Source organism: Melospiza melodia, unplaced genomic scaffold (assembly GCF_035770615.1).
Source record: "Melospiza melodia melodia isolate bMelMel2 unplaced genomic scaffold, bMelMel2.pri scaffold_28, whole genome shotgun sequence".
Lineage (NCBI taxonomy): Eukaryota > Metazoa > Chordata > Aves > Passeriformes > Passerellidae > Melospiza > Melospiza melodia.
In genome coordinates, this window is record NW_026948600.1 from 6,217 (window position 1) to 31,808 (window position 25,592).

Below are 25,592 nucleotides of genomic sequence, written 5' to 3' on the forward strand. Positions count from 1 at the left end.
TCCCAGTGCTCCCAGTCCTTATCAGTGCCCTCCTTATCTCCTCCCAGTGCTCCCCAGTCCCCTCCCAGTGTCCCCAGTCCTTCCCAGTTAATTCCCAGTTCACTCCCAGTTAATTCCCAGTTCACTCCCAGTGCTCCCAGTGCTCTCTGACCTTTTCCAGTCACTCCCAGTTCACTCCCAGTGTCCCCAGTCCCCTCCCAGTGTGCCCAGTTCAATCCCAGTCCACTCCCAGTTCACTCCCAGTGTCCCCAGTGCCCTCCCAGTGTGCCCAGTTCAATCCCAGTCCACTCCCAGTTCACTCCCAGTGCCCCCACTCCACTCCCAGTGCTCCCAGTGCTCCCAGTTCACTCCCAGTGCTCCCAGTCCCCTCCCAGTGTCCCCAGTTCGCTCCCAGTGCTCCCAGTTCACTCCCAGTGCCCCCAGTTCACTCCCAGTGCCCCCACTCCACTCCCAGTTCACTCCCAGTGCTCCCAGTTCACTCCCAGTGCTCCCGGTCCCCTTCCAGTGTCCCCAGTTCACTCCCAGTGCTCCCAGTTCACTCCCAGTGCCCCCAGTCCACTTCCCATTCCTTCCCAGTTCTCTCCAGTCTCCTCCCAGTCCACTCCCAGTCCGCTCCCAGTTCACTCCCAGTTCCCCCCAGTCTCCTCCCAGTCCCTTCCCAGTGTTTCCAGTGCCCTCCCAGTGCCCTCTCAGCCCCCTCCCAGTGCCCCCAGTCCACTTCCCAGTCCCTCCCAGTTCTCTCCCGTCTCCTCCCAGTCCGCTCCCAGTGCTCCCAGTCCGCTCCCAGTGTCCGCAGTTCAATCCCACTCCACTCCCAGTTCACTCCCAGTGCTCCCAGTCCCCTCCCAGTGTCCCCAGACCACTCCCAGTTCACTCCCAGTGTCCCCAGTCCATTCCCAGTGCTCCCAGTGCCCTCCCAGTTCACTCCCAGTGCTCCCAGTCCCCCCCGAGTCCACTCCCAGTCACCCCCGAGTCCCCTCCCAGTGCCCCCAGTCCCCTCCCAGTTCACTCTTAGTGACCCCAGTGCCCCCAGTCCCCTCCCAGTGCTTCCCAGTCCCTCCCAGTCCCCTCCCAGTTCACTCCCAGTGCTCCCAGTCCACTCCCAGTGCCCTCCCAGTGCTCCCAGTTCACTCTTAGTGACCCCAGTGCACTCCCAGTCACTCCCAGTTTACTCCCAGTTCTCTCCAGTCTCCTCCCAGTCCCCTCCCAGTGCTTCCCAGTCCCCTCCCAGTGTCCCCAGTCCCCTCCCAATGCTTCCCAGTCCCTCCCAGTCCCCTCCCATTCCCTCCCAGTCCTTCCCAGTCCCTCCCAGTTCACTCCCAGTCCCTCCCAGTCTCTCCCAGTCCCACCCAGTCCCCACCCAATCCCCTCCCAGTGCCTCCAGTCCCCTCCCAGTTCACTCCCAGTCCCTCCCAGTCTCTCCCAGTTCCTTCCCAGTTCCTATCCAGTCCCCTCCCAGTTCACTCCCAGTCCCTCCCAGTCCCCTCCCAGTAACCCTCCAGTCCCTCCCAGTTCACTCCCAGTCCCCCCTCCCTCTCTGAGACTCCTCCCCCAGCCCCGATGACATCACTGCCACCCCGATGACATCACCGCCACTCCCCCGTGACGTCACCGCCACCCCGATGACGTCACTGCCACCCCCGTGACGTCACTGCCACCCCGATGACGTCACTGCCACCCCCGTGACGTCGCCGCTGTCCCCTCAGTGCCCCCCCAGTGTGACGATGTCGCCTCCGGTGCCCGCGCTGAGCCCCGAGCAGAAGAAGGAGCTGGCGGCCATCGCCCAGCGCATCGTGGCGCCCGGCAAGGGCATCCTGGCCGCCGATGAGTCCACTGGTTTGTACTGGTTTATACTGGGACAGGCTGGGAATGGGCTGGGAATGGGCTGGGTTATACTGGGACAGGCTGGGTTATACTGGGTTATACTGGGATAGGCTGGGGCCATCGCCCAGCGCATCGTGGCGCCCGGCAAGGGCATCCTGGCCGCCGATGAGTCCACTGGTTTGTACTGGTTTATACTGGGACAGGCTGGGAATGGGCTGGGAATGGGCTGGGTTATACTGGGTTATACTGGGATAGGCTGGGGCCATCGCCCAGCGCATCGTGGCGCCCGGCAAGGGCATCCTGGCCGCCGATGAGTCCACTGGTTTGTACTGGTTTATACTGGGACAGGCTGGGAATGGGCTGGGAATGGGCTGGGTTATACTGGGACAGGCTGGGTTATACTGGGTTATACTGGGTTATACTGGGACAGGCTGGGTTATACTGGGTTATACTGGGACAGGCTGGGGCCATCGCCCAGCGCATCGTGGCGCCCGGCAAGGGCATCCTGGCCGCCGATGAGTCCACTGGTTTGTACTGGTTTATACTGGGACAGGCTGGGTTATACTGGGACAGGCTGGGTTAGACTGGGTTATACTGGGACAGGCTGGGTTATACTGGGTTATACTGGGTTATACTGGGACAGGCTGGGTTATACTGGGTTATACTGGGTTATACTGGGACAGGCTGGGTTATACTGGGTTATACTGGGACAGGCTGGGGCCATCGCCCAGCGCATCGTGGCGCCCGGCAAGGGCATCCTGGCCGCCGATGAGTCCACTGGTTTGTACTGGTTTATACTGGGACAGGCTGGGAATGGGCTGGGAATGGGCTGGGTTATACTGGGTTATACTGGGACAGGCTGGGTTATACTGGGACAGGCTGGGTTATACTGGGTTATACTGGGTTATACTGGGATAGGCTGGGTTATACTGGGTTATACTGGGACAGGCTGGGGCCATCGCCCAGCGCATCGTGGCGCCCGGCAAGGGCATCCTGGCCGCCGATGAGTCCACTGGTTTGTACTGGTTTATACTGGGACAGGCTGGGAATGGGCTGGGAATGGGCTGGGTTATACTGGGTTATACTGGGACAGGCTGGGTTATACTGGGTTATACTGGGACAGGCTGGGGCCATCGCCCAGCGCATCGTGGCGCCCGGCAAGGGCATCCTGGCCGCCGATGAGTCCACTGGTTTGTACTGGTTTATACTGGGACAGGCTGGGAATGGGCTGGGAATGGGCTGGGTTATACTGGGTTATACTGGGACAGGCTGGGTTATACTGGGTTATACTGGGACAGGCTGGGTTATACTGGGTTATACTGGGTTATACTGGGACAGGCTGGGTTATACTGGGTTATACTGGGACAGGCTGGGTTATACTGGGTTATACTGGGACAGGCTGGGGCCATCGCCCAGCGCATCGTGGCGCCCGGCAAGGGCATCCTGGCCGCCGATGAGTCCACTGGTTTGTACTGGTTTATACTGGGACAGGCTGGGAATGGGCTGGGAATGGGCTGGGTTATACTGGGTTATACTGGGACAGGCTGGGTTATACTGGGTTATACTGGGTTATACTGGGACAGGCTGGGTTATACTGGGTTATACTGGGACAGGCTGGGGCCATCGCCCAGCGCATCGTGGCGCCCGGCAAGGGCATCCTGGCCGCCGATGAGTCCACTGGTTTGTACTGGTTTATACTGGGACAGGCTGGGTTATACTGGGACAGGCTGGGTTATACTGGGTTATACTGGGTTATACTGGGACAGGCTGGGTTATACTGGGTTATACTGGGTTATACTGGGACAGGCTGGGTTAGACTGGGTTATACTGGGACAGGCTGGGCTATACTGGGTTATACTGGGTTATACTGGGTTATACTGGGTTATACTGGTACAGGCTGGGTTATACTGGGTTATTCTGGGACAGGCTGGATTATACTGGTTTATACTGGGTTATACTGGGACAGGCTGGGTTAGACTGGGTTATACTGGGTTATACTGGGACAGGCTGGGTTATACTGGGACAGGCTGGGTTATACTGGGACAGGCTGGGCTATACTGGGACAGGCTGGGTTATACTGGGTTATACTGGGACAGGCTGGATTATACTGGGTTATACTGGTTTATACTGGGACAGGCTGGATTATACTGGTTATACTGGGACAGGCTGGGCTATACTGGGACAGGCTGGGTTATACTGGGTTATACTGGGACAGGCTGGGTTATACTGGTTATACTGGGACAGGCTGGGCTATACTGGGACAGGCTGGGTTATACTGGGTTATACTGGGACAGGCTGGGTTATACTGGTTATACTGGGACAGGCTGGGTTATACTGGGTTATACTGGGACAGGCTGGGTTATACTGGGTTATACTGGGACAGGCTGGGTTATACTGGTACAGGCTGGGTTATACTGGGTTATACTGGGACAGGCTGGGTTATACTGGGTTATACTGGGACAGGCTGGGTTATACTGGGACAGGCTGGGTTATACTGGGACAGGCTGGGCTATACTGGGACAGGCTGGGTTATACTGGGTTATACTGGGACAGGCTGGGTTATACTGGGTTATACTGGGTTATACTGGGACAGGCTGGGTTATACTGGGTTATACTGGGACAGGCTGGGTTATACTGGGACAGGCTGGGTTATACTGGGACAGGCTGGGTTATACTGGGTTATACTGGGACAGGCTGGGTTATACTGGGTTATACTGGGACAGGCTGGGTTATACTGGGTTATACTGGGACAGGCTGGGCTATACTGGGACAGGCTGGGTTATACTGGGACAGGCTGGATTATACTGGGTTATACTGGGTTATACTGGGACAGGCTGGATTATACTGGTTATACTGGGTTATACTGGGACAGGCTGGGTTATACTGGGTTATACTGGCACAGGCTGGGTTATACTGGGACAGGCTGGGTTATACTGGGTTATACTGGGATAGGCTGGGTTATACTGGGTTATACTGGGACAGGCTGGGTTATACTGGGACAGGCTGGGTTATACTGGGACAGGCTGGGCTATACTGGGACAGGCTGGGTTATACTGGGACAGGCTGGGTTATACTGGGATAGGCTGGGTTATACTGGGTTATACTGGGACAGGCTGGGTTATACTGGTACAGGCTGGGTTATACTGGGTTATACTGGGATAGGCTGGGTTATACTGGGACAGGCTGGGTTATACTGGGACAGGCTGGGTTATACTGGGTTATACTGGGTTATACTGGGTTGTACTGGGACAGGCTGGGTTATACTGGGTTATACTGGGACAGGCTGGGAATGGACTGGGAGTGAACTGGGACAGACTGGGAATGGACTGGGACAGACTGGGAGAGGTAAGGAAGCACTGGGAGGCACTGGTTTGTACTGGGAGGCACTGGTTTGTACTGGGAAGCACTGGTTTGTACTGGGAGGCACTGGTTTGTACTGGGAAGCACCAAGGCAATGCCAGGAGCTGGCTGGGGTTCCTCATTTTTACTGGTTTGTACTGGTTTATACTGGTTTGTACTGGTTTATACGGGTTTGTAGTAGTTTGTACTGGTTTATACTGGTCTGTATTAGTTTGTACTGGTTTGTACTGGTTTATACTGTGATGGTGACTGGGAGCTTCTGGGGAGACCGCAAACACACCCACAGCCCCGACTCCATACTGGTTTATACTGGTTTGTACTGGTTTGTACTGGTTTCTGTTGGAAACCAACTGGTTTGGTTCTAAGGGTTCCATACTGGTCTTTACTGGTTTGTACTGGTTTGTACTGGTTCTGAGGGCTCCATACCAGTCCTGACTGGTTTATACTGGTCTGTACTGGTTCAGAGGGCTCTGTACCAGTCCTGACGGGTTTATACTGGTCTGTACTGGTTTATACTGGTCTGTACTGGTTCTGACCAGTTTATACTGGTTCTAACTGGTCCATGCTGGTCCATACTGGTCCTGACTGGTCCTGACCAGTTTATACTGGTCCTGACTGGTTTATACTGGTCCTGACTGGTTTGTACTAGTCCATATTGGTCCATACTAGTCCTGACTGGTTTATACTGGTCCTGACTGGTTTATACTGGTCCATACTGGTCCTGACCAGTTTATACTGGTCCATACTGGTTTATACTGGTCCTGACAGGTCCATGCTGGTCCTGACCAGTTTATACTGGTCCATACTGGTTTATACTAGTCCATACTGGTTTATACTAGTCCATACTGGTCCATATTGGGTCATACTGGTCCCTACTGGTTTATACTGGTCCATACTGGTCCTGACTGGGTTATACTGGTCCATGCTGGTCCATACTGGTCCTGACTGGTTTATACTAGTCCATACTGGTCCATATTGGGTCATACTGGTTTATACTGGTCCCTACTGGTTTATACTAGTCCGTACTGGTCCATACTGGTCCTGACTGGGTTATACTGGTCCATGCTGGTCCATACTGGTCCTGACTGGTTTATACTAGTCCATACTTGTCCTGACTGGTTTATACTGGTTCTGACTGGTTTGTACTGGTCCATACTTGTCCATACTGGTCCATACTGGTCCCTACTGGTTTATACTGGTCCATACTGGTCCATACTGGTCCGTGCCCACTCAGGCAGCATTGCCAAGCGTCTGAGCCAGACTGGTTTACACTGGTCCATAGGGGTCCACAGTGGTTTATACTGGTTCTCATTGGTCCGTACTGGTTTATAGTGGTCCATACTGGTCCTGACTGGTTTATACTGGTTTGTGCTGGTTTATACTGGTTCTAACTGGTCCGTGCCCCCTCAGGCAGCATTGCCAAGCGGCTGAGCCAGACTGGTTTACACTGGTTCATAGGGGTCCATAGTGGTTTATACTGGTTCTCATTGGTCCATACTGGTTTATACTGGTTTGTACTGGTCCATACTGGTCCATACTGGTTTTGTGCCCCCTCAGGCAGCATTGCCAAGCGGCTGAGCCAGACTGGTTTTCACTGGTTCATAGGGGTCCACAGTGGTTTATACTGGTTTTCATTGGTCCGTACTGGTTTGTACTGGTTTATACTGGTCCATACTGGTTTGTACTGGTTTATACTGGTTCTAACTGGTCTGTGCCCCCTCAGGCAGCATCGCCAAGCGGCTGAGCCAGACTGGTTTTCACTGGTTCATAGGGGTCCACAGTGGTTTATACTGGTTCTCATTGGTCCGTACTGGTTTATACTGGTCCGTACTGGTCCATACTGGTCTGTGCCCCCTCAGGCAGCATTGCCAAGCGGCTGAGCCAGACTGGTTTTCACTGGTTCATAGGGGTCCACAGTGGTTTATACTGGTTCTCATTGGTCCGTACTGGTTTATACTGGTTTGTACTGGTCCATACTGGTCCGTACTGGTTTTGCGCCCCCTCAGGCAGCATCGCCAAGCGCCTGAGCTCGGTGGGCGCCGAGAACACGGAGGAGAACCGGCGCTGGTACCGGCAGCTGCTGTTCACGGCCGACAAGCGCGTGGAGCCGTGCATCGGCGGCGTCATCCTGTTCCACGAGACCATGTACCAGAAGGCCGACGACGGGCGCCCCTTCCCGCAGGTCATCAAGGACAAGGGGGCGCTGGTGGGCATCAAGGTGAGACCCCTGGGGACACCTTGGGGACACCTCGGGGGCATTGGGGACACCTCGGGGACCTTGGGTGCACCTTGGGGACATTGGGGACGCTTCGGAGATGTCACAGGGCTTGGGCACATCACAGGGGGGTGCTGGTGGGCATCAAGGTGAGACCCCTGGGGACACCTCGGGGACCTTGGGGGCATTGGGGACACCTCGGGGACCTTGGGGACACCTGGGGACCTTGGGGACACCTTGGGGGCATTGGGGACACCTCGGGGACATTGGGGACACCTTGGGGGCATTGGGGACACCTCGGGGACATTGGGGACACCTCGGGCACCTTGGGGACACCTGGGGACCTTGGGGACACCTTGGGGGCATTGGGGACACCTCGGGGACATTGGGGACACCTCGGGCACCTTGGGGACACTTGTGAGATGTCACAGGGCTTGGGCACATCACAGGGGGGCGCTGGTGGGCATCAAGGTGAGACACCTGGGGACACCTCGGGGACCTTGGGGACACCTTGGGGGCATTGGGGACACCTCGGGCACCTTGGGGACACCTCGGGGGCATTGGGGACATCACAGGGGGGCGCTGGTGGGCATCAAGGTGAGACCCCTGGGGACACCTCGGACACCTTGGGGGCATTGGGGACACCTCGGGCACCTTGGGGGCACCTCAGGGACCTTGGGGACACCTGGGGACCTTGGGGACACCTTGGGGGCATTGGGGACACCTCGGGGACATTGGGGACACCTCGGGCACCTTGGGGACACCTCGGGGACCTTGGGGACACCTTGGGGACATTGGGGACACTTGGGAGATGTCACAGGGCTTGGGCACATCACAGGGGGGTGCTGGTGGGCATCAAGGTGAGACCCCTGGGGACACCTGGGGACACCTGGGGACACCTTGGGGGCATTGGGGACACCTCGGGGACATTGGGGACACCTCGGGCACCTTGGGGACACCTTGGGGGCATTGGGGACACCTTGGGGACATTGGGGACACCTGGGGACCTTGGGGACACCTCGGGGGCATTGGGGACACCTCGGGGACATTGGGGACACCTCGGGGGCATTGGGGACACCTGGGGACCTTGGGGACACCTCGGGCACCTTGGGGACACCTGGGGACCTTGGGGACACCTTGGGGGCATTGGGGACACCTCGGGCACCTTGGGGACACCTCGGGCACCTTGGGGACACCTCGGGGACATTGGGGACACCTCGGGGACATTGGGGACACTTGGGAGATGTCACAGGGCTTGGGCACATCACAGGGGGGTGCTGGTGGGCATCAAGGTGAGACCCCTGGGGACACCTGGGGACACCTGGGGACACCTTGGGGGCATTGGGGACACCTCGGGGACACCTGGGGACACCTGGGGACCTTGGGGACACCTTGGGGGCATTGGGGACACCTCGGGGACATTGGGGACACCTCGGGCACCTTGGGGACACCTCGGGGACCTTGGGGACACCTCGGGGACATTGGGGACACCTGGGGACCTTGGGGACACCTCGGGGACCTTGGGGACACCTTGGGGACCTTGGGGACACCTCGGGGACATTGGGGACACCTGGGGACCTTGGGGACACCTCGGGGACATTGGGGACACCTGGGGACCTTGGGGACACCTCGGGGGCATTGGGGACACCTGGGGACATTGGGGACACCTCGGGGACATTGGGGACACCTCGGGCACCTTGGGGACACCTTGGGGGCATTGGGGACACTTGTGAGATGTCACAGGGCTTGGGGACATCACAGGGGGGCGCTGGTGGGCATCAAGGTGAGACCCCTGGGGACACCTCGGGGACCTTGGGGACACCTTGGGGACATTGGGGACATTGGACATGTTGGAGATATTGAGGGGCGTTGGGTTTTCCTTGAGTTGGGTTGACCATGGAGAGGTGGTGACCATATCTAACAGGGGTTCATGGAGAGGTGGTGACCATATCTGACAGGGGTTCATGGAGAGGTGGTGACCATATCTAACAGGGGTTCATGGAGAGGTGGTGACCATATCTGACAGGGGTTCATGGAGAGGTGGTGACCATATCTAAGGTGGGTTCATGGAGAGGTGGTGACCATATCTGACAGGGGTTCATGGAGAGGTGGTGACCGTATCTGACAGGGGTTCATGGAGGGGTGGTGACCATATCTAAGGTGGGTTCATGGAGAGGTGGTGACCATATCTGACAGGGGTTCATGGAGAGGTGGTGACCATATCTGACAGGGGTTCATGGAGAGGTGGTGACCATATCTGACAGAGGTTCAGGGAGAGGTGGTGACCATATCTAAGGTGGGTTCATGGAGAGGTGGTGACCATATCTGACAGGGGTTCATGGAGAGGTGGTGACCATATCTAAGGTGGGTTCATGGAGAGGTGGTGACCATATCTGACAGGGGTTCATGGAGAGGTGGTGACCATATCTAAGGTGGGTTCATGGAGAGGTGGTGACCATATCTAAGGTGGGTTCGTGGAGAGGTGGTGACCATATCTGACAGGGGTTCATGGAGAGGTGGTGACCATATCTAAGGTGGGTTCATGGAGAGGTGGTGACCATATCTAAGGTGGGTTCATGGAGAGGTGGTGACCATATCTGACAGGGGTTCATGGAGAGGTGGTGACCATATCTGACAGGGGTTCATGGAGAGGTGGTGACCATATCTGACAGGGGTTCATGGAGAGGTGGTGACCATATCTGACAGGGGTTCATGGAGAGGTGGTGACCATATCTGACAGGGGTTCGTGGAGAGGTGGTGACCATATCTAAGGTGGGTTCGTGGAGAGGTGGTGACCATATCTGACAGGGGTTCATGGAGAGGTGGTGACCATATCTAAGGTGGGTTCATGGAGAGGTGGTGACCATATCTAAGGTGGGTTCATGGAGAGGTGGTGACCATATCTGACAGGGGTTCATGGAGAGGTGGTGACCATATCTGACAGGGGTTCATGGAGAGGTGGTGACCATATCTGACAGGGGTTCATGGAGAGGTGGTGACCATATCTGACAGGGGTTCATGGAGAGGTGGTGACCATATCTGACAGGGGTTCGTGGAGAGGTGGTGACCATATCTAAGGTGGGTTCGTGGAGAGGTGGTGACCATATCTGACAGGGGTTCATGGAGAGGTGGTGACCATATCTGACAGGGGTTCATGGAGAGGTGGTGACCATATCTAAGGTGGGTTCATGGAGAGGTGGTGACCATATCTAAGGTGGGTTCATGGAGAGGTGGTGACCATATCTGACAGGGGTTCATGGAGAGGTGGTGACCATATCTGACAGGGGTTCCTGGAGAGGTGGTGACCATATCTGACAGGGGTTCATGGAGAGGTGGTGACCATATCTAACAGGGGTTCCTGGAGAGGTGGTGACCATATCTAAGGTGGGTTCATGGAGAGGTGGTGACCATATCTGACAGGGGTTCATGGAGAGGTGGTGACCGTATCTAACAGGGGTTCATGGAGAGGTGGTGACCATATCTAACAGGGGTTCATGGAGAGGTGGTGACCATATCTAAGGTGGGTTCATGGAGAGGTGGTGACCGTATCTAAGGTGGGTTCATGGAGAGGTGGTGACCATATCTGACAGGGGTTCATGGAGAGGTGGTGACCATATCTGACAGGGGTTCATGGAGAGGTGGTGACCATGTCTGACAGGGGTTCATGGAGAGGTGGTGACCATGTCTGACAGGGGTTCATGGAGAGGTGGTGACCATATCTAAGGTGGGTTCATGGAGAGGTGGTGACCATATCTGACAGGGGTTCATGGAGAGGTGGTGACCATATCTGACAGGGGTTCATGGAGAGGTGGTGACCATATCTAAGGTGGGTTCATGGAGAGGTGGTGACCATATCTGACAGGGGTTCATGGAGAGGTGGTGACCATATCTGACAGGGGTTCATGGAGAGGTGGTGACCATATCTGACAGGGGTTCATGGAGAGGTGGTGACCATATCTGACAGGGGTTCATGGAGAGGTGGTGACCATATCTGACAGGGGTTCATGGAGAGGTGGTGACCATATCTGACAGGGGTTCATGGAGAGGTGGTGACCATATCTGACAGGGGTTCATGGAGAGGTGGTGACCATATCTGACAGGGGTTCATGGAGAGGTGGTGACCATATCTAAGGTGGGTTCATGGAGAGGTGGTGACCATATCTGACAGGGGTTCATGGAGAGGTGGTGACCATATCTGACAGGGGTTCATGGAGAGGTGGTGACCATATCTGACAGGGGTTCATGGAGAGGTGGTGACCATATCTGACAGGGGTTCGTGGAGAGGTGGTGACCATATCTGACAGGGGTTCGTGGAGAGGTGGTGACCGTATCTAACAGGGGTTCGTGGAGAGGTGGTGACCATATCTGACAGGGGTTCATGGAGAGGTGGTGACCATATCTAAGGTGGGTTCATGGAGAGGTGGTGACCATATCTGACAGGGGTTCATGGAGAGGTGGTGACCATATCTAAGGTGGGTTCGTGGAGAGGTGGTGACCATATCTAACAGGGGTTCGTGGAGAGGTGGTGACCGTATCTAACAGGGGTTCATGGAGAGGTGGTGACCATATCTAAGGTGGGTTCGTGGAGAGGTGGTGACCATATCTGACAGGGGTTCGTGGAGAGGTGGTGACCGTATCTAACAGGGGTTCATGGAGAGGTGGTGACCATATCTAAGGTGGGTTCGTGGAGAGGTGGTGACCATATCTAAGGTGGGTTCATGGAGAGGTGGTGACCATATCTGACAGGGGTTCATGGAGAGGTGGTGACCATATCTAAGGTGGGTTCATGGAGAGGTGGTGACCATATCTGACAGGGGTTCATGGAGAGGTGGTGACCATATCTGACAGGGGTTCATGGAGAGGTGGTGACCATATCTGACAGGGGTTCATGGAGAGGTGGTGACCGTATCTAAGGTGGGTTCATGGAGAGGTGGTGACCATATCTGACAGGGGTTCATGGAGAGGTGGTGACCATATCTGACAGGGGTTCATGGAGAGGTGGTGACCATATCTGACAGGGGTTCATGGAGAGGTGGTGACCATATCTGACAGGGGTTCATGGAGAGGTGGTGACCATATCTAAGGTGGGTTCATGGAGAGGTGGTGACCATATCTGACAGGGGTTCATGGAGAGGTGGTGACCATATCTGACAGGGGTTCATGGAGAGGTGGTGACCATATCTGACAGGGGTTCATGGAGAGGTGGTGACCATATCTGACAGGGGTTCATGGAGAGGTGGTGACCATATCTAAGGTGGGTTCATGGAGAGGTGGTGACCATATCTAACAGGGGTTCATGGAGAGGTGGTGACCATATCTGACAGGGGTTCATGGAGAGGTGGTGACCATATCTGACAGGGGTTCATGGAGAGGTGGTGACCATATCTAAGGTGGGTTCATGGAGAGGTGGTGACCATATCTAAGGTGGGTTCATGGAGAGGTGGTGACCATATCTAAGGTGGGTTCATGGAGAGGTGGTGACCATATCTAACAGGGGTTCATGGAGAGGTGGTGACCATATCTGACAGGGGTTCATGGAGAGGTGGTGACCATATCTAACATGGGTTCAGAGGGTCAGGTGGGGACATTTGGGGTCTTGGGGACACCTTGGGGACACCTTGGGGACGTTGGGGATGTTTGGTGTTCCTTGGGTTGGGTTGACCATGGCCATGGTGGGACCAGGCCGAGCAGATCTGAGGTGGCTTTAGGGAGTGACGTGGGGACATTTGGGGACACCAGGGACACTTGGGGACATCAGGGACATTTGGGGACACCAGGGATAGTTTGGGGACATCAGGGACACTTGGGGACACCAGGGACACTTTGGGGACATTGGGGACAGTTTGGGGACATCAGGGACACTTTGGGTACACCAGGGACATTGAGGGGACATCAGGGACATTTGGGGACATCGGGGACATTGAGGGGACACCAGGGACACTTGGGGACATCAGGGACAGTTTGGTGACACCAGGGACCCTCGGGGCCATCGTGGCTGTGCCGGTGTCCCCGCTGTCCCCTGTCGCTGTCCCCGCTGTCCCCTGTCCCTGTCCCCGCTGTCCCCTGTCGCTGTCCCCGCTGTCCCCGCTGTCCCCTGTCCCTGTCCCTGTCCCCTGTCCCTGTCCCTGTCCCCTGTCGCTGTCCCCGCTGTCCCCTGTCCCTGTCCCTGTCCCTGTCCCTGTCCCCTGTCGCTGTCCCCGCTGTCCCCTGTCCCTGCTGTCCCTGCTGTCCCCGCTGTCCCCTGTCCCTGTCCCTGTCCCCTGTCGCTGTCCCCGCTGTCCCCTGTCCCTGTCCCTGTCCCTGCTGTCCCCGCTGTCCCCTGTCCCTGTCCCCGCTGTCCCCGCTGTCCCCTGTCCCTGTCCCCGCTGTCCCCGCTGTCCCCTGTCCCTGTCCCCGCTGTCCCCTGTCCCTGTCCCTGTCCCCGCTGTCCCCTGTCCCTGTCCCTGTCCCCGCTGTCCCCGCTGTCCCCTGTCCCTGTCCCCGCTGTCCCCGCTGTCCCCTGTCCCTGTCCCCGCTGTCCCCTGTCCCTGTCCCTGTCCCTGTCCCCGCTGTCCCCTGTCCCTGTCCCTGTCCCTGTCCCCGCTGTCCCCTGTCCCTGTCCCTGTCCCTGTCCCTGCTGTCCCCTGTCCCTGTCCCTGTCCCTGTCCCCGCTGTCCCCTGTCCCTGTCCCTGTCCCTGTCCCTGCTGTCCCCTGTCCCTGTCGCTGTCCCCGCTGTCCCCTGTCCCCTGTCCCCTGTCCCCGCTGTCCCCTGTCCCTGTCGCTGTCCCCGCTGTCCCCTGTCGCTGTCCCCGCTGTCCCCTGACGCTGTCCCCGCTGTCCCCTGTCCCTGCTGTCCCCGCTGTCCCCTGTCCCTGTCCCCTGTCTTTGCTGTCCCCTGTCCCTGTCCCTGTCGCTGTCCCCGCTGTCCCCTGTCCCTGTCCCCTGTCCCTGCTGTCCCTGTCCCTGTCCCCGCTGTCCCCGCTGTCCCTGTCGCTGTCCCCGCTGTCCCCTGTCCCTGTCCCTGTCCCTGTCCCCGCTGTCCCCTGTCGCTGTCCCCGCTGTCCCCTGTCCCTGTCCCCGCTGTCCCCTGTCCCTGTCCCTGTCCCTGTCCCCTGTCCCTGTCCCCTGTCCCCTGTCCCTGTCGCTGTCCCCGCTGTCCCCTGACGCTGTCCCCGCTGTCCCCCAGGTGGACAAGGGCGTGGTGCCCCTGGCTGGCACCAACGGCGAGACCACGACCCAGGGTGAGTGACAGCCCTGTCCCCAGGGCCACCATGGTGTCCCCAAGGCCACCGCCCCATCCCCAGGGCCACCGCCGTGTCCCTGTCACCCCCGTGTCCCTGTCACAGGCCCGTCCCCAAGGCCACCACGGTGTCCCTGTCCCCAAGGCCACTGTGGTGTCCCCAGTGCCACCACCGCGTCCCTGTCCCTGTCACCACCGTGTCCCCATCCCTGTCCCAGCCCTGTCCCCAAGGCCACCGCCCTGTCCCCAGGGCCACCGCTGTGTCCCTGTCCCAGCCCTGTCCCCAAGGCCACCATGGTGTCCCCAAGGCCACCGCTGTGTCCCTGTCACCGCCGTGTCCCTGTCACCGCCGTGTCCCTGTCACCGCCGTGTCCCTGTCCCAGCCCTGTCCCCAAGGCCACCATGGTGTCCCCAAGGCCACCGCCGTGTCCCTGTCACCGCCGTGTCCCTGTCACCGCCGTGTCCCTGTCCCAGCCCTGTCCCCAAGGCCACCATGGTGTCCCCAAGGCCACCGCCGTGTCCCTGTCACCGCCGTGTCTCTGTCACCGCTGTGTCCCTGTCCCAGCCCTGTCCCCAAGGCCACCGCTGTGTCACCAGTGCCACCACCATGTCCCCAAGGCCACCACTGTGTCCCTCTCCCTGTCACAGCCCTGTCCTCAAGGCCACCACTGTGTCCCCAATGCCACCGCTGTGTCCCTGTCACTGTTCCTGTCCCTGTCCCTGCTCTGCCCCCAGTGCCACCACCGTGTCCCTGTCCCCTGTCCCCTGTCCCTGTCCCCAAGGCCTCTGTGGTGTCCCCAGTGCCACCACTGTGTCCCTGTCCCCAGTGCCACCACTGTGTCCCTGTCACTGCTCTGTCCTTGTCACAGCTGTGTCCCCAGTGCCACCACTGTGTCCCCAAGGCCACCACTCTGTCCCTGTCACTGCTGTGTCCCCAGTGCCACCACTGTGTCACCCCAGTGTCCCCGTCCCCGTGTCACCACCGTGTCCTCAGTGCCACCATCGTGTCCCTGTCCCTGTCACAGCCGTGTCCCCAATGGCACCACAGTGTCCCCATCCCTGTGTCACCGCCGTGTCCCTGATGCCACCGCCGTGTCCCTGTCCCTGTGTCACAGCTGTGTCCCCAGTGCCACCATGGTGTCCCCATCCCCGTGTCACCACTGTGTCCCCATCCCTGTGTCACCGCTGTGTCCCTGATGCCACCGCCGTGTCCCTGTCCCTGTGTCACAGCTGTGTCCCCAGTGCCACCACAGTGTCCCCATCCCTGTGTCACCGCTGTGTCCCTGATGCCACCGCCGTGTCCCTGTTCCTGTGTCACAGCTGTGTCCCCAGTGCCACCCCGGTGTCCCCATCCCCGTGCCACCCCGGTGTCCCCATCCCTGTGTCACCGCCGTGTCCCTGATGCCACCGCCGTGTCCCTGTTCCTGTGTCACAGCTGTGTCCCCAGTGCCACCCCGGTGTCCCCATCCCCGTGTCACCACTGTGTCCCCATCCCTGTGTCACCGCCGTGTCCCTGATGCCACCGCCGTGTCCCTGTTCCTGTGTCACAGCTGTGTCCCCAGTGCCACCATGGTGTCCCCATCCCCGTGTCACCACTGTGTCCCCATCCCTGTGTCACCTCAGTGTCCCCAATGTATCCCTGTGTCACACCTGTGTCCCCATCCCCGTGTCACCGCAGTGTCCCCTTCCTGTCACAGCTGTGTCCCCAAGGCCACCACAGTGTCCCTGTGTCACCCTGGTGTCCCCATCCCTGTGTCACCGCTCTGTCCCTGATGCCAGCGCCGTGTCCCCATTGCTGTGTCACAGCTGTGTCCCCAGTGCCACCCCGGTGTCCCCATTGCTGTGTCACCCTCCCAGCCCAGCCCGTGCCACCACAGGGTCCCGTGTCCCCAATGTCCCCAAATGTCCCCCAATGTCCTCAATGATGTCCCCAGTGTCCCCCAATGTCCCCAATGATGTCCCCAAATGTCCCCAATGTCCCCAGTGTCCCCAATGTCCCCAATGATGTCCCCAATGTCCCCAAATGTCCCCAATGTCCCCAGTGTCTCCAATGTCTGCAATGTCCCCAGTGTCTCAAAATGTCCCCAGTGTCCGCTGTGTCCCCAATGTCCCCAATGATGTCCCCAATGTCCCCAGTGCCCCCAATGATGTCCCCAATGTCCCAAAATGTCCCCAATGATGTCCCCAATGTCCCCAGTGTCCCCAGTGTCCTCAATGTCCCCAACACCTGCAATGTCCCCAGTGTCCCCAGCACCCTCCAGGTCCTGCATGACCACAATGTCCCCAGTGTCCCAAGTGTCCCCAATGTCCCCAATGTCCCCAGTGTCCCCAGTGTCCCCAATGTCCTCATTGTCCCCAGTGTCCTCAACACTCTCCAGGTCCTCCATGACTTCAATGTCCTCATTCTCCTCAATGTCCCCAATGTCCCCAATGTCCCCAACACCTCCAGTGTCCCCAATGTCCCCGATGTCCCCAATGTCCCCAATGTCCCCAATCCCATTTTTTCCCAATTCCCCTCCATTTTTTCTCAAATTTCCACCGATTTTCCTCATTCTTTCACCGTTTTATCTCCAATTTCCTCCGATTTTTTTCCCAAATTTTTTCCTCAATGTCCCCGCTGATGTCCCCAACCTCCCCAATGTCCCCAATACCTCCAATGTCCCCAATGTCCCCAACGTCCCCAATGTCCCCAATGTCCCCAGTGTCCCCAGCACCCTCCAGGTCCTGCATGACCACAATGTCCCCAATGTCCCCAATGTCTCCAATGTCCCCAGTGTCCCCAATGTCCCCTGTGTCCCCAGTGTCCCCAATGTCCCCAATGTCTCCAATGTCCCCAGTGTCTCCAATGTCCCCTGTGTCCCCAGTGTCCCCAGTGTCCCCAATGTCCCCAATGTCCTCAGTGTCCCCCGTGTCCCCATTCACCCCAATGTCCCCAATGTCCCCAGTGTCCCCTGTGTCCCCAATGTCCCCAATGTCCCCTGTGTCCCCAGTGTCCCCAGTGTCTCCAATGTCCCCAATGTCCTCAGTGTCCCCCGTGTCCCCATTCACCCCAATGTTCCCAATGTCCCCAATGTCCCCAGTGTCCCCAATGTCCCCTGTGTCCCCAGTGTCCCCAATGTCCCCAATGTCCCCAATGTCCCCAATGTCCTCAGTGTCCCCAACACCTGCAATGTCCCCAGTGTCCTCAGCACTCTCCAGGTGCTCCATGACCTCAGTGTCCCCAGTGTCCCCAATGTCCCCAGTGCTGGGCAGGCTCTTGGAGACCCCTCAGTGCTCAGTGTCCCCAATGTCCCCTGTGTCCCCAAATGTCCCCAATGTCCCCGATGTCCTCAGTGTCCCCAATGTCCCCAACACCTGCAATGTCCCCAATGTCTCCAATCTCCTCAGTGTCCCCAGTGTCCCCAAAGTCTCCAATGTCCCCAGTGTCCCCAATGTCCTCAGTGTCCCCAATGTCCCCGATGTCCCCAATGTCCCCAGTGTCCCCAATATCCCCAATGTCCCCAATGTCCCTGATGTCCCCAATGTCCCCAGTGTCCCCAGTGTCCCCAATGTCCTCAGTGTCCCCGATGTCCCCAATGTCCCCAGTGTCCCCAGTGTCCCCAGTGTCCCCAATATCCCCAGTGTCCCCAGTGTCCCCAAAGTCTCCAATGTCCCCAGTGTCCCCAATGTCCTCAGTGTCCCCAATGTCCCCGATGTCCCCAATGTCCCCAGTGTCCCCAATATCCCCAATGTCCCCAATGTCCCTGATGTCCTCAATGTCCCCAATGTCCCCAGTGTCCCCAGTGTCCCCAATGTCCCCAATGTCCCCAGTGTCCCCAGTGTCCCCAACACCTCCAGTGTCCCCAATGTCCCCAGGGCTGGACAGGCTCCTGAAGACCCCTCTGTGCTCAGTGTCCCCAATGTCCCCAGTGTCCCCAACACCTCCAGTGTCCCCAGCACTCTCCAGGTCCTCCGTGACCACAATGTCCTCAATGTCCCCATTGACCCTGATGTCCCCAATGTCCCCAGTGTCCCCATTCACCCCAATGTCCCCAATGTCCCCAATCCCATTTTTTCCCAATTCCCCTCCATTTTTTCTCAAATTTCCACCGATTTTCCTCATTCTTTCACCGTTTTATCTCCAATTTCCTCCGATTTTTTTCCCAAATTTTTTCCTCAATGTCCCCAATGTCCCCAACGTCCCCAACACCTCCAATGTCCCCAATGTCCCCAGCACCCTCCAGGTCCTGCATGACCACAATGACCACAATGTCCCCAATGTCCCCAATGTCTCCAATGTCCCCAGTGTCCCCAATGTCCTCAATGTCCCCTGTGTCCCCAGTGTCCCCAATGTCTCCAATGTCCCCAGTGTCCCCAATGTCCCCAATGTCCCCAATGTCCCCAGTGTCCCCAGTGTCTCCAATGTCCCCAATGTCCTCAGTGTCCCCCGTGTCCCCATTCACCCCAATGTTCCCAATGTCCCCAGTGTCCCCAATGTCCCCTGTGTCCCCTGTGTCCCCAGTGTCCCCTGTGTCCCCAGTGTCCCCAATGTCCCCAATGTCCCCAATGTCCCCAGTGTCCTCAGTGTCCCCAACACCTGCAATGTCCCCAGTGTCCCCAGCACTCTCCAGGTGCTCCATGACCTCAGTGTCCCCAGTGTCCCCAATGTCCCCAGTGCTGGGCAGGCTCTTGGAGACCCCTCAGTGCTCAGTGTCCCCAATGTCCCCAGTGTCCCCAATGTCCCCAGTGTCCCCAAATGTCCCCAATGTCCCCGATGTCCTCAGTGTCCCCAATGTCCCCAACACCTGCAATGTCCCCAATGTCTCCAATCTCCTCAGTGTCCCCAGTGTCCCCAAAGTCTCCAATGTCCCCAGTGTCTCCAATGTCCCCAATGTCTCCAATGTCCCCTGTGTCCCCAATGTCCCCAATGTCCCCTGTGTCCCCAGTGTCCCCTGTGTCCCCAGTGTCCCCAATGTCCCCAATGTCCCCTGTGTCCCCAGTGTCCCCAATGTCCCCAATGTCCCCTGTGTCCCCAGTGTCCCCAGTGTCTCCAATGTCCCCAATGTCCTCAGTGTCCCCCGTGTCCCCATTCACCCCAATGTCTCCAATGTCCCCAAAGTCTCCAATGTCCCCAGTGTCCCCAATGTCCCCAGTGTCCCCAGTGTCCCCAATGTCCCCTGTGTCCCCAGTGTCCCCTGTGTCCCCAGTGTCCCCAATGTCCCCAATGTCCCCAATGTCCCCAATGTCCCCAGTGTCCTCAGTGTCCCCAACACCTGCAATGTCCCCAGTGTCCCCAGCACTCTCCAGGTGCTCCATGACCTCAGTGTCCCCAGTGTCCCCAATGTCCCCAGTGCTGGGCAGGCTCTTGGAGACCCCTCAGTGCTCAGTGTCCCCAATGTCCCCAGTGTCCCCAAATGTCCCCTGTGTCCCCAAATGTCCCCAATGTCCCCGATGTCCTCAGTGTCCCCAATGTCCCCAACACCTGCAATGTCCCCAATGTCTCCAATCTCCTCAGTGTCCCCAGTGTCCCCAAAGTCTCCAATGTCCCCAGTGTCCCCAATGTCCTCAGTGTCCCCAATGTCCCCGATGTCCCCAATGTCCCCAGTGTCCCCAATATCCCCAATGTCCCCAGTGTCCCCAATGTCCCCAGTGTCCCCAACACCTCCAGTGTCCCCAGCACTCTCCAGGTCCTCCGCGACCACAATGTCCTCAATGTCCCCATTGACCCTGATGTCCCCAGTGTCCCCAGTGTCCCCATTCACCCCAATGTCCCCAATGTCCCCAATCCCATTTTTTCCCAATTCCCCTCCATTTTTTCTCAAATTTCCACCGATTTTCCTCATTCTTTCACCGTTTTTTCTCAAATTTTCTCCAATTTTTTTCCCAAATTTTTTCCTCAATGTCCCCGACATCCCCAATGTCCCCAACGTCCCCAGTGTCCCCAATGTCCCCAATCCCATTTTTTCCCAATTTTCCACTGATTTTCCTCATTTTTTCACCGTTTTTCCTCGTTTTTCCACCGTTTGTTCTCAATGTCCCCAATCCCATTGTTTTCTCAAATTTCCAAAGATTTTCCTCATTTTTTCATCGTTTTTTCTCGCTTTTTCACTGTTTTTTCTCCGATTTTTTTCCAAATTTTTTCCTCAACGTCCCCAATGTCCCCAATGTCCCCAATCCCATTTTTTCCCAATTTTCCACTGATTTTCCTCATTTTTTCGCCGCTTCTCCTCGTTTTTCCACCGTTTGTTCTCAATGTCCCCAATGTCCCCAATCCCATTGTTGTCTGAAATTTCCAAAGATTTTCCTCATTTTTTCACCGTTTTTTCTCGCTTTTTCACTGTTTTTTCTCCCGTTTTTTTTCCAAATTTTTTCCTCAACGTCCCCAATGTCCCCAATGTCCCCAATCCCATTTTTTCCCAATTTTCCACTGATTTTCCTCATTTTTTCGCCGCTTCTCCTCGTTTTTCCACCGTTTGTTCTCAATGTCCCCAATCCCATTGTTTTCTCAAATTTCCAAAGATTTTCCTCATTTTTTCATCGTTTTTTCTCGCTTTTTCACTGTTTTTTCTCCCGTTTTTTTTCCAAATTTTTTTTCTCAACGTCCCCAATGTCCCCGACGATGTCCCCTGTGTGTCCCCAGGTCTCGACGGCCTCATGGAGCGCTGTGCCCAGTACAAGAAGGACGGCGCCGACTTTGCCAAGTGGCGCTGCGTGCTCAAGATCACGGCGCACACGCCCACGCGCCTCGCCGTCATGGAGAACGCCAACGTGCTGGCGCGCTACGCCAGCATCTGCCAGCAGGTCACACCCTGTCCCCAACTGTCCCCAGGGGTCCCCAGGGGAGCTGCAGGGCAGGTGACACCAAGAGGTGGCATCTGGAGGGGGTTTGGTGGCATCTAGAGGGGGTTTGGTGGCATCTAGGCTGGGTTCTGTGGCACCTGGAGAAGGTTTGGTGGCATCTAGAGAGGGTTTGGTGGCATCTAGAGGGGGTTTGGTGGCATCTAGGCTGGGTTCTGTGGCGCCTGGAGAAGGTTTGATGGCATCTAGAGAGGGTTTGCTGGGACTTAAGCATGGTTTGGTGGCACTTGGAGAGGGTTTGGTGGCATCTAGAGGGGGTTTGGTGGCATCTAGAGAGGGTTTGGTGGCATCTGGACAGGGTTTGGTGGCATCTAGAGGGGGTTTGGTGGCATCTAGAGGGGTTTTAATTGATCTGGAGGGGGTTTGGTGGCATCTAGAGGGGGTTTGGTGGCATCTAGAGGGGGTTTGGTGGCATCTAGAGGGGGTTTAATGCATCTGGAGAGGGTTTGGTGACACTTAGGGATGGTTTGGTGGCATCTAGACAGGGTTTGGTGGCACCTGGAGAGGGTTTGGTGGCATCTAGAGAGGGTTTAATGGATCTAGAGGGGGTTTGGTGGCATCTAGACAGGGTTTGGTGGCACCTCAGTGCCCTGGGCTCCCCTGCTGTTGTCCCCATCGTGTCCCCATCGTGTCCCCATCGTGTCCCCAATGTCCCCTGGTTGCTGACGTGTCCCCGATGTCCCCTCGGTGTCCCCAGAATGGCATTGTCCCCATCGTGTCCCCACCGTGTCCCCAATGTCCCCATCGTGTCCCCAGAACGGCATTGTCCCCATCGTGTCCCCAGTGTCCCCATCGTGTCCCCAATGTCCCCAATGTCCCCAGTGTCCCCATCGTGTCCCCAATGTCCCCATCGTGTCCCCAGTGTCTGACATGTCCCTGTTGTCCCCTCGGTGTCCCCAGAACAGCATTGTCCCCATTGTCCCCGGTGTCCCCATCGTGTCCCCGATGTCCCCAATGTCCCCAATGTCCCCAGTGTCCCCATCGTGTCCCCATCGTGTCCCCCAATGTCCCCAGAACGGCATTGTCCCCATCGTGTCCCCGCTGTCTCACATGTCCCCGTTGTCCCCTCGGTGTCTCCAGAATGGCATTGTCCCCATCGTGTCCCCAATGTCCCCCATGTCCCCAGAACGGCATTGTCCCCATCGTGTCCCCATCGTGTCCCCATCGTGTCCCCAATGTCCCCAATGTCCCCAATGTCCCCAGTGTCCCCATCGTGTCCCCATCGTGTCCCCAGTGTCCCCATCGTGTCCCCATTGCCCCCAGTGTCCCCGCTGTCTCACGTGTCCCCAGTGTCCCCTCGGTGTCCCCAGAATGGCATTGTCCCCATCGTGTCCCCACCGTGTCCCCAATGTCCCCATCGTGTCCCCAGAACGGCATTGTCCCCATCGTGTCCCCAATGTCCCCATCGTGTCCCCAGTGTCTGACATGTCCCTGTTGTCCCCTCGGTGTCCCCAGAACAGCATTGTCCCCATTGTCCCCAGTGTCCCCATCGTGTCCCCAATGTCCCCAATGTCCCCAATGTCCCCAGTGTCCCCATCGTGTCCCCATCGTGTCCCCATCGTGTCCCCCAATGTCCCCAGAACGGCATTGTCCCCATCGTGTCCCCATCGTGTCCCCAATGTCCCCATCGTGTCCCCATCGTGTCCCCGCTGTCTCACGTGTCCCCAATGTCCCCTCGGTGTCCCCAGAACGGCATTGTCCCCATCGTGTCCCCGCTGTCTCACGTGTCCCCAATGTCCCCTCGGTGTCCCCAGAACGGCATTGTCCCCATCGTGGAGCCCGAGATCCTCCCGGACGGTGACCACGACCTCAAGACGTGCCAGTACGTCACCGAGAAGGTCGGTGCCACCCCCAGAGTGTCCCCAAGTGTCCCCAGGGGGGGCGGGGTGACACGGGGAGGTGGCATCTGAGGGAGTTTGGTGGCGTCTCCAGAGGGTTTGGTGCCATCCGGAGGTGGCATCTGAGGGGGTTTGGTGGCACCTGGGTGGCTTTGAGTCCCCTCCAGGTGTCCCCAAGCTGTCCCGGTGTCACCTCCTGGTGTCCTGTGGTGGTTGGTGACGCCAGGAGGTGGCACCTGGACAGGGGATGGTGGCACCTGAGGGGGTTTGGTGGCACCTGGATAGGAGTTGGTGGCACCTGCTGTGTCCCCAGTGCTGTCCCCGATGTCCCTGGATTGTCCCCAGTGGTGTCCCCAGTGATGTCCCCAGGTGCTGGCAGCCGTGTACGGGGCCCTCAGTGACCGATGTCCCCAATGATGTCCCAATGTCCCCAATGTCCCCAGTGTCCCCAATGTCCCCAGTGATGTCCCCAATGTCCCCAATGTCCCCAATGATGTCCCCAATGTCCCCAGTGTCCCCAATGTCCCCAACGATGTCCCCAGGTGCTGGCAGCCGTGTACGGGGCCCTCAGTGACCGATGTCCCCAGTGATGTCCCCAATGTCCCCAATGTCCCCAGTGATGTCCCCAATGTCCCCAGTGTCCCCAATGTCCCCAATGATGTCCCCAGTGATGTCCCCAATGTCCCCAATGATGTCCCCAATGTCCCCAGTGTCCCCAGTGTCCCCAATGTCCCCAATGTCCCCAATGTCCGCAGGTGCTGGCAGCCGTGTACAAGGCGCTCAGTGACCGATGTCCCCAATGTCCCCAGTGTCCCCAATGATGTCCCCAATGTCCCCAATGATGTCCCCAATGTCCCCAATGTCCCCAGGTGCTGGCAGCCGTGTACAAGGCGCTCAGTGACCGATGTCCCAATGATGTCCCAATGTCCCCAATGTCCCCAATGATGTCCCCAATGTCGCCAGGTGCTGGCAGCCGTGTACAAGGCGCTCAGTGACCGATGTCCCCAATGATGTCCCCAATGTCCCCAATGTCCCCAATGATGTCCCCAATGATGTCCCCAATGTCCCCAGTGATGTCCCCAATGTCCCCAGTGTCCCCAGTGTCCCCAGTGTCCCCAATGATGTCCCCAATGTCCCCAGGTGCTGGCAGCCGTGTACAAGGCGCTCAGTGACCGATGTCCCAATGATGTCCCAATGTCCCCAATGTCCCCAATGATGTCCCCAATGATGTCCCCAATGTCCCCAGGTGCTGGCAGCCATGTACAAGGCGCTCAGTGACCGATGTCCCCAGTATCCCCAATGTCCCCAATGTCCCCAATATCCCCAATGTCCCCAATGATGTCCCCAATGTCCCCAGGTGCTGGCAGCCGTGTACAAGGCGCTCAGTGACCGATGTCCCAATGATGTCCCAATGTCCCCAATGTCCCCAGTGATGTCCCCAATGTCCCCAATGATGTCCCCAGGTGCTGGCAGCCGTGTACAAGGCGCTCAGTGACTGATGTCCCCAATGTCCCAATGTCCCCAATGTCCCCAATGATGTCCCCAGGTGCTGGCAGCCGTGTACAAGGCGCTCAGTGACCAATGTCCCCAATGATGTCCCCAATGTCCCCAATGTCCCCAGGTGCTGGCAGCCGTGTACAAGGCGCTCAGTGACCGATGTCCCCAATGTCCCAATGTCCCCAATGTCCCCAATGATGTCCCCAGGTGCTGGCAGCCGTGTACAAGGCGCTCAGTGACCGATGTCCCCAGTGTCCCCAATGTCCCCAATGTCCCCAATGATGTCCCCAATATCCCAAATGTCCCCAATGTCCCCAATGTCCCCAATGATGTCCCCAGGTGCTGGCAGCCATGTACAAGGCGCTCAGTGACCGATGTCCCCAATGTCCCAATGTCCCCAATGTCCCCAATGATGTCCCCAGGTGCTGGCAGCCGTGTACAAGGCGCTCAGTGACCACCACGTGTACCTCGAGGGGACGCTGCTGAAGCCCAACATGGTGACAGCGGGACACGCCTGTGCCACCAAGTACAGCCCCGAGGAGATCGCCATGGCAACGGTCACCGCGCTGCGACGCACCGTGCCACCCGCCGTGCCGGGTCAGTGTCACCTCAGTGTCACCTGTGTGTCATTGTCATTGTCACCTCTGTGTCATTATGTCATTGTCATTGTGTTATTGTCACTGTTATTGTCACTGTCACTGCGTGCCATGGCAACGGTCACCGTGCTGCGACGGACCGTGCCACCCGCCGTGCCAGGTCAGTGTCACTGTCACCCGTGTGTCACCTGTGTGTCATTGTCAT

General features: G+C 57.8%; 1 protein-coding gene across 7 annotated transcripts in view; it reads left to right on the forward strand.

Annotated features, from left to right (window-relative positions):
• Nucleotides 1–1,683: 1,683 nt before the first annotated feature.
• LOC134433957 (fructose-bisphosphate aldolase A) overlaps nucleotides 1,684–25,592 on the forward strand; it is a 29,473-nt gene continuing 5,564 nt past the window's right edge. For 3 of the 7 annotated variants that reach the window (XR_010031772.1, XR_010031775.1, XR_010031774.1), the window contains exons 1-6: nucleotides 1,687–1,836; nucleotides 7,191–7,402; nucleotides 14,566–14,620; nucleotides 21,239–21,399; nucleotides 23,211–23,294; nucleotides 25,214–25,388. Coding sequence is in view for 3 of the 7 variants with exons in the window: in XM_063182641.1 (XP_063038711.1) it covers nucleotides 1,725–1,836; nucleotides 7,191–7,402; nucleotides 14,566–14,620; nucleotides 21,239–21,399; nucleotides 23,211–23,294; nucleotides 25,214–25,388 (799 nt within the window). In the remaining 4 variants the exon portion in view is untranslated. Of the gene's footprint in view, nucleotides 1,837–7,190; nucleotides 7,403–14,565; nucleotides 14,621–21,238; nucleotides 21,400–23,210; nucleotides 23,295–25,213; nucleotides 25,389–25,592 lie in introns of all 7 variants that reach the window. The other 4 variants (XM_063182641.1, XM_063182643.1, XR_010031773.1 and 1 more) reach the window with 4 other exon arrangements.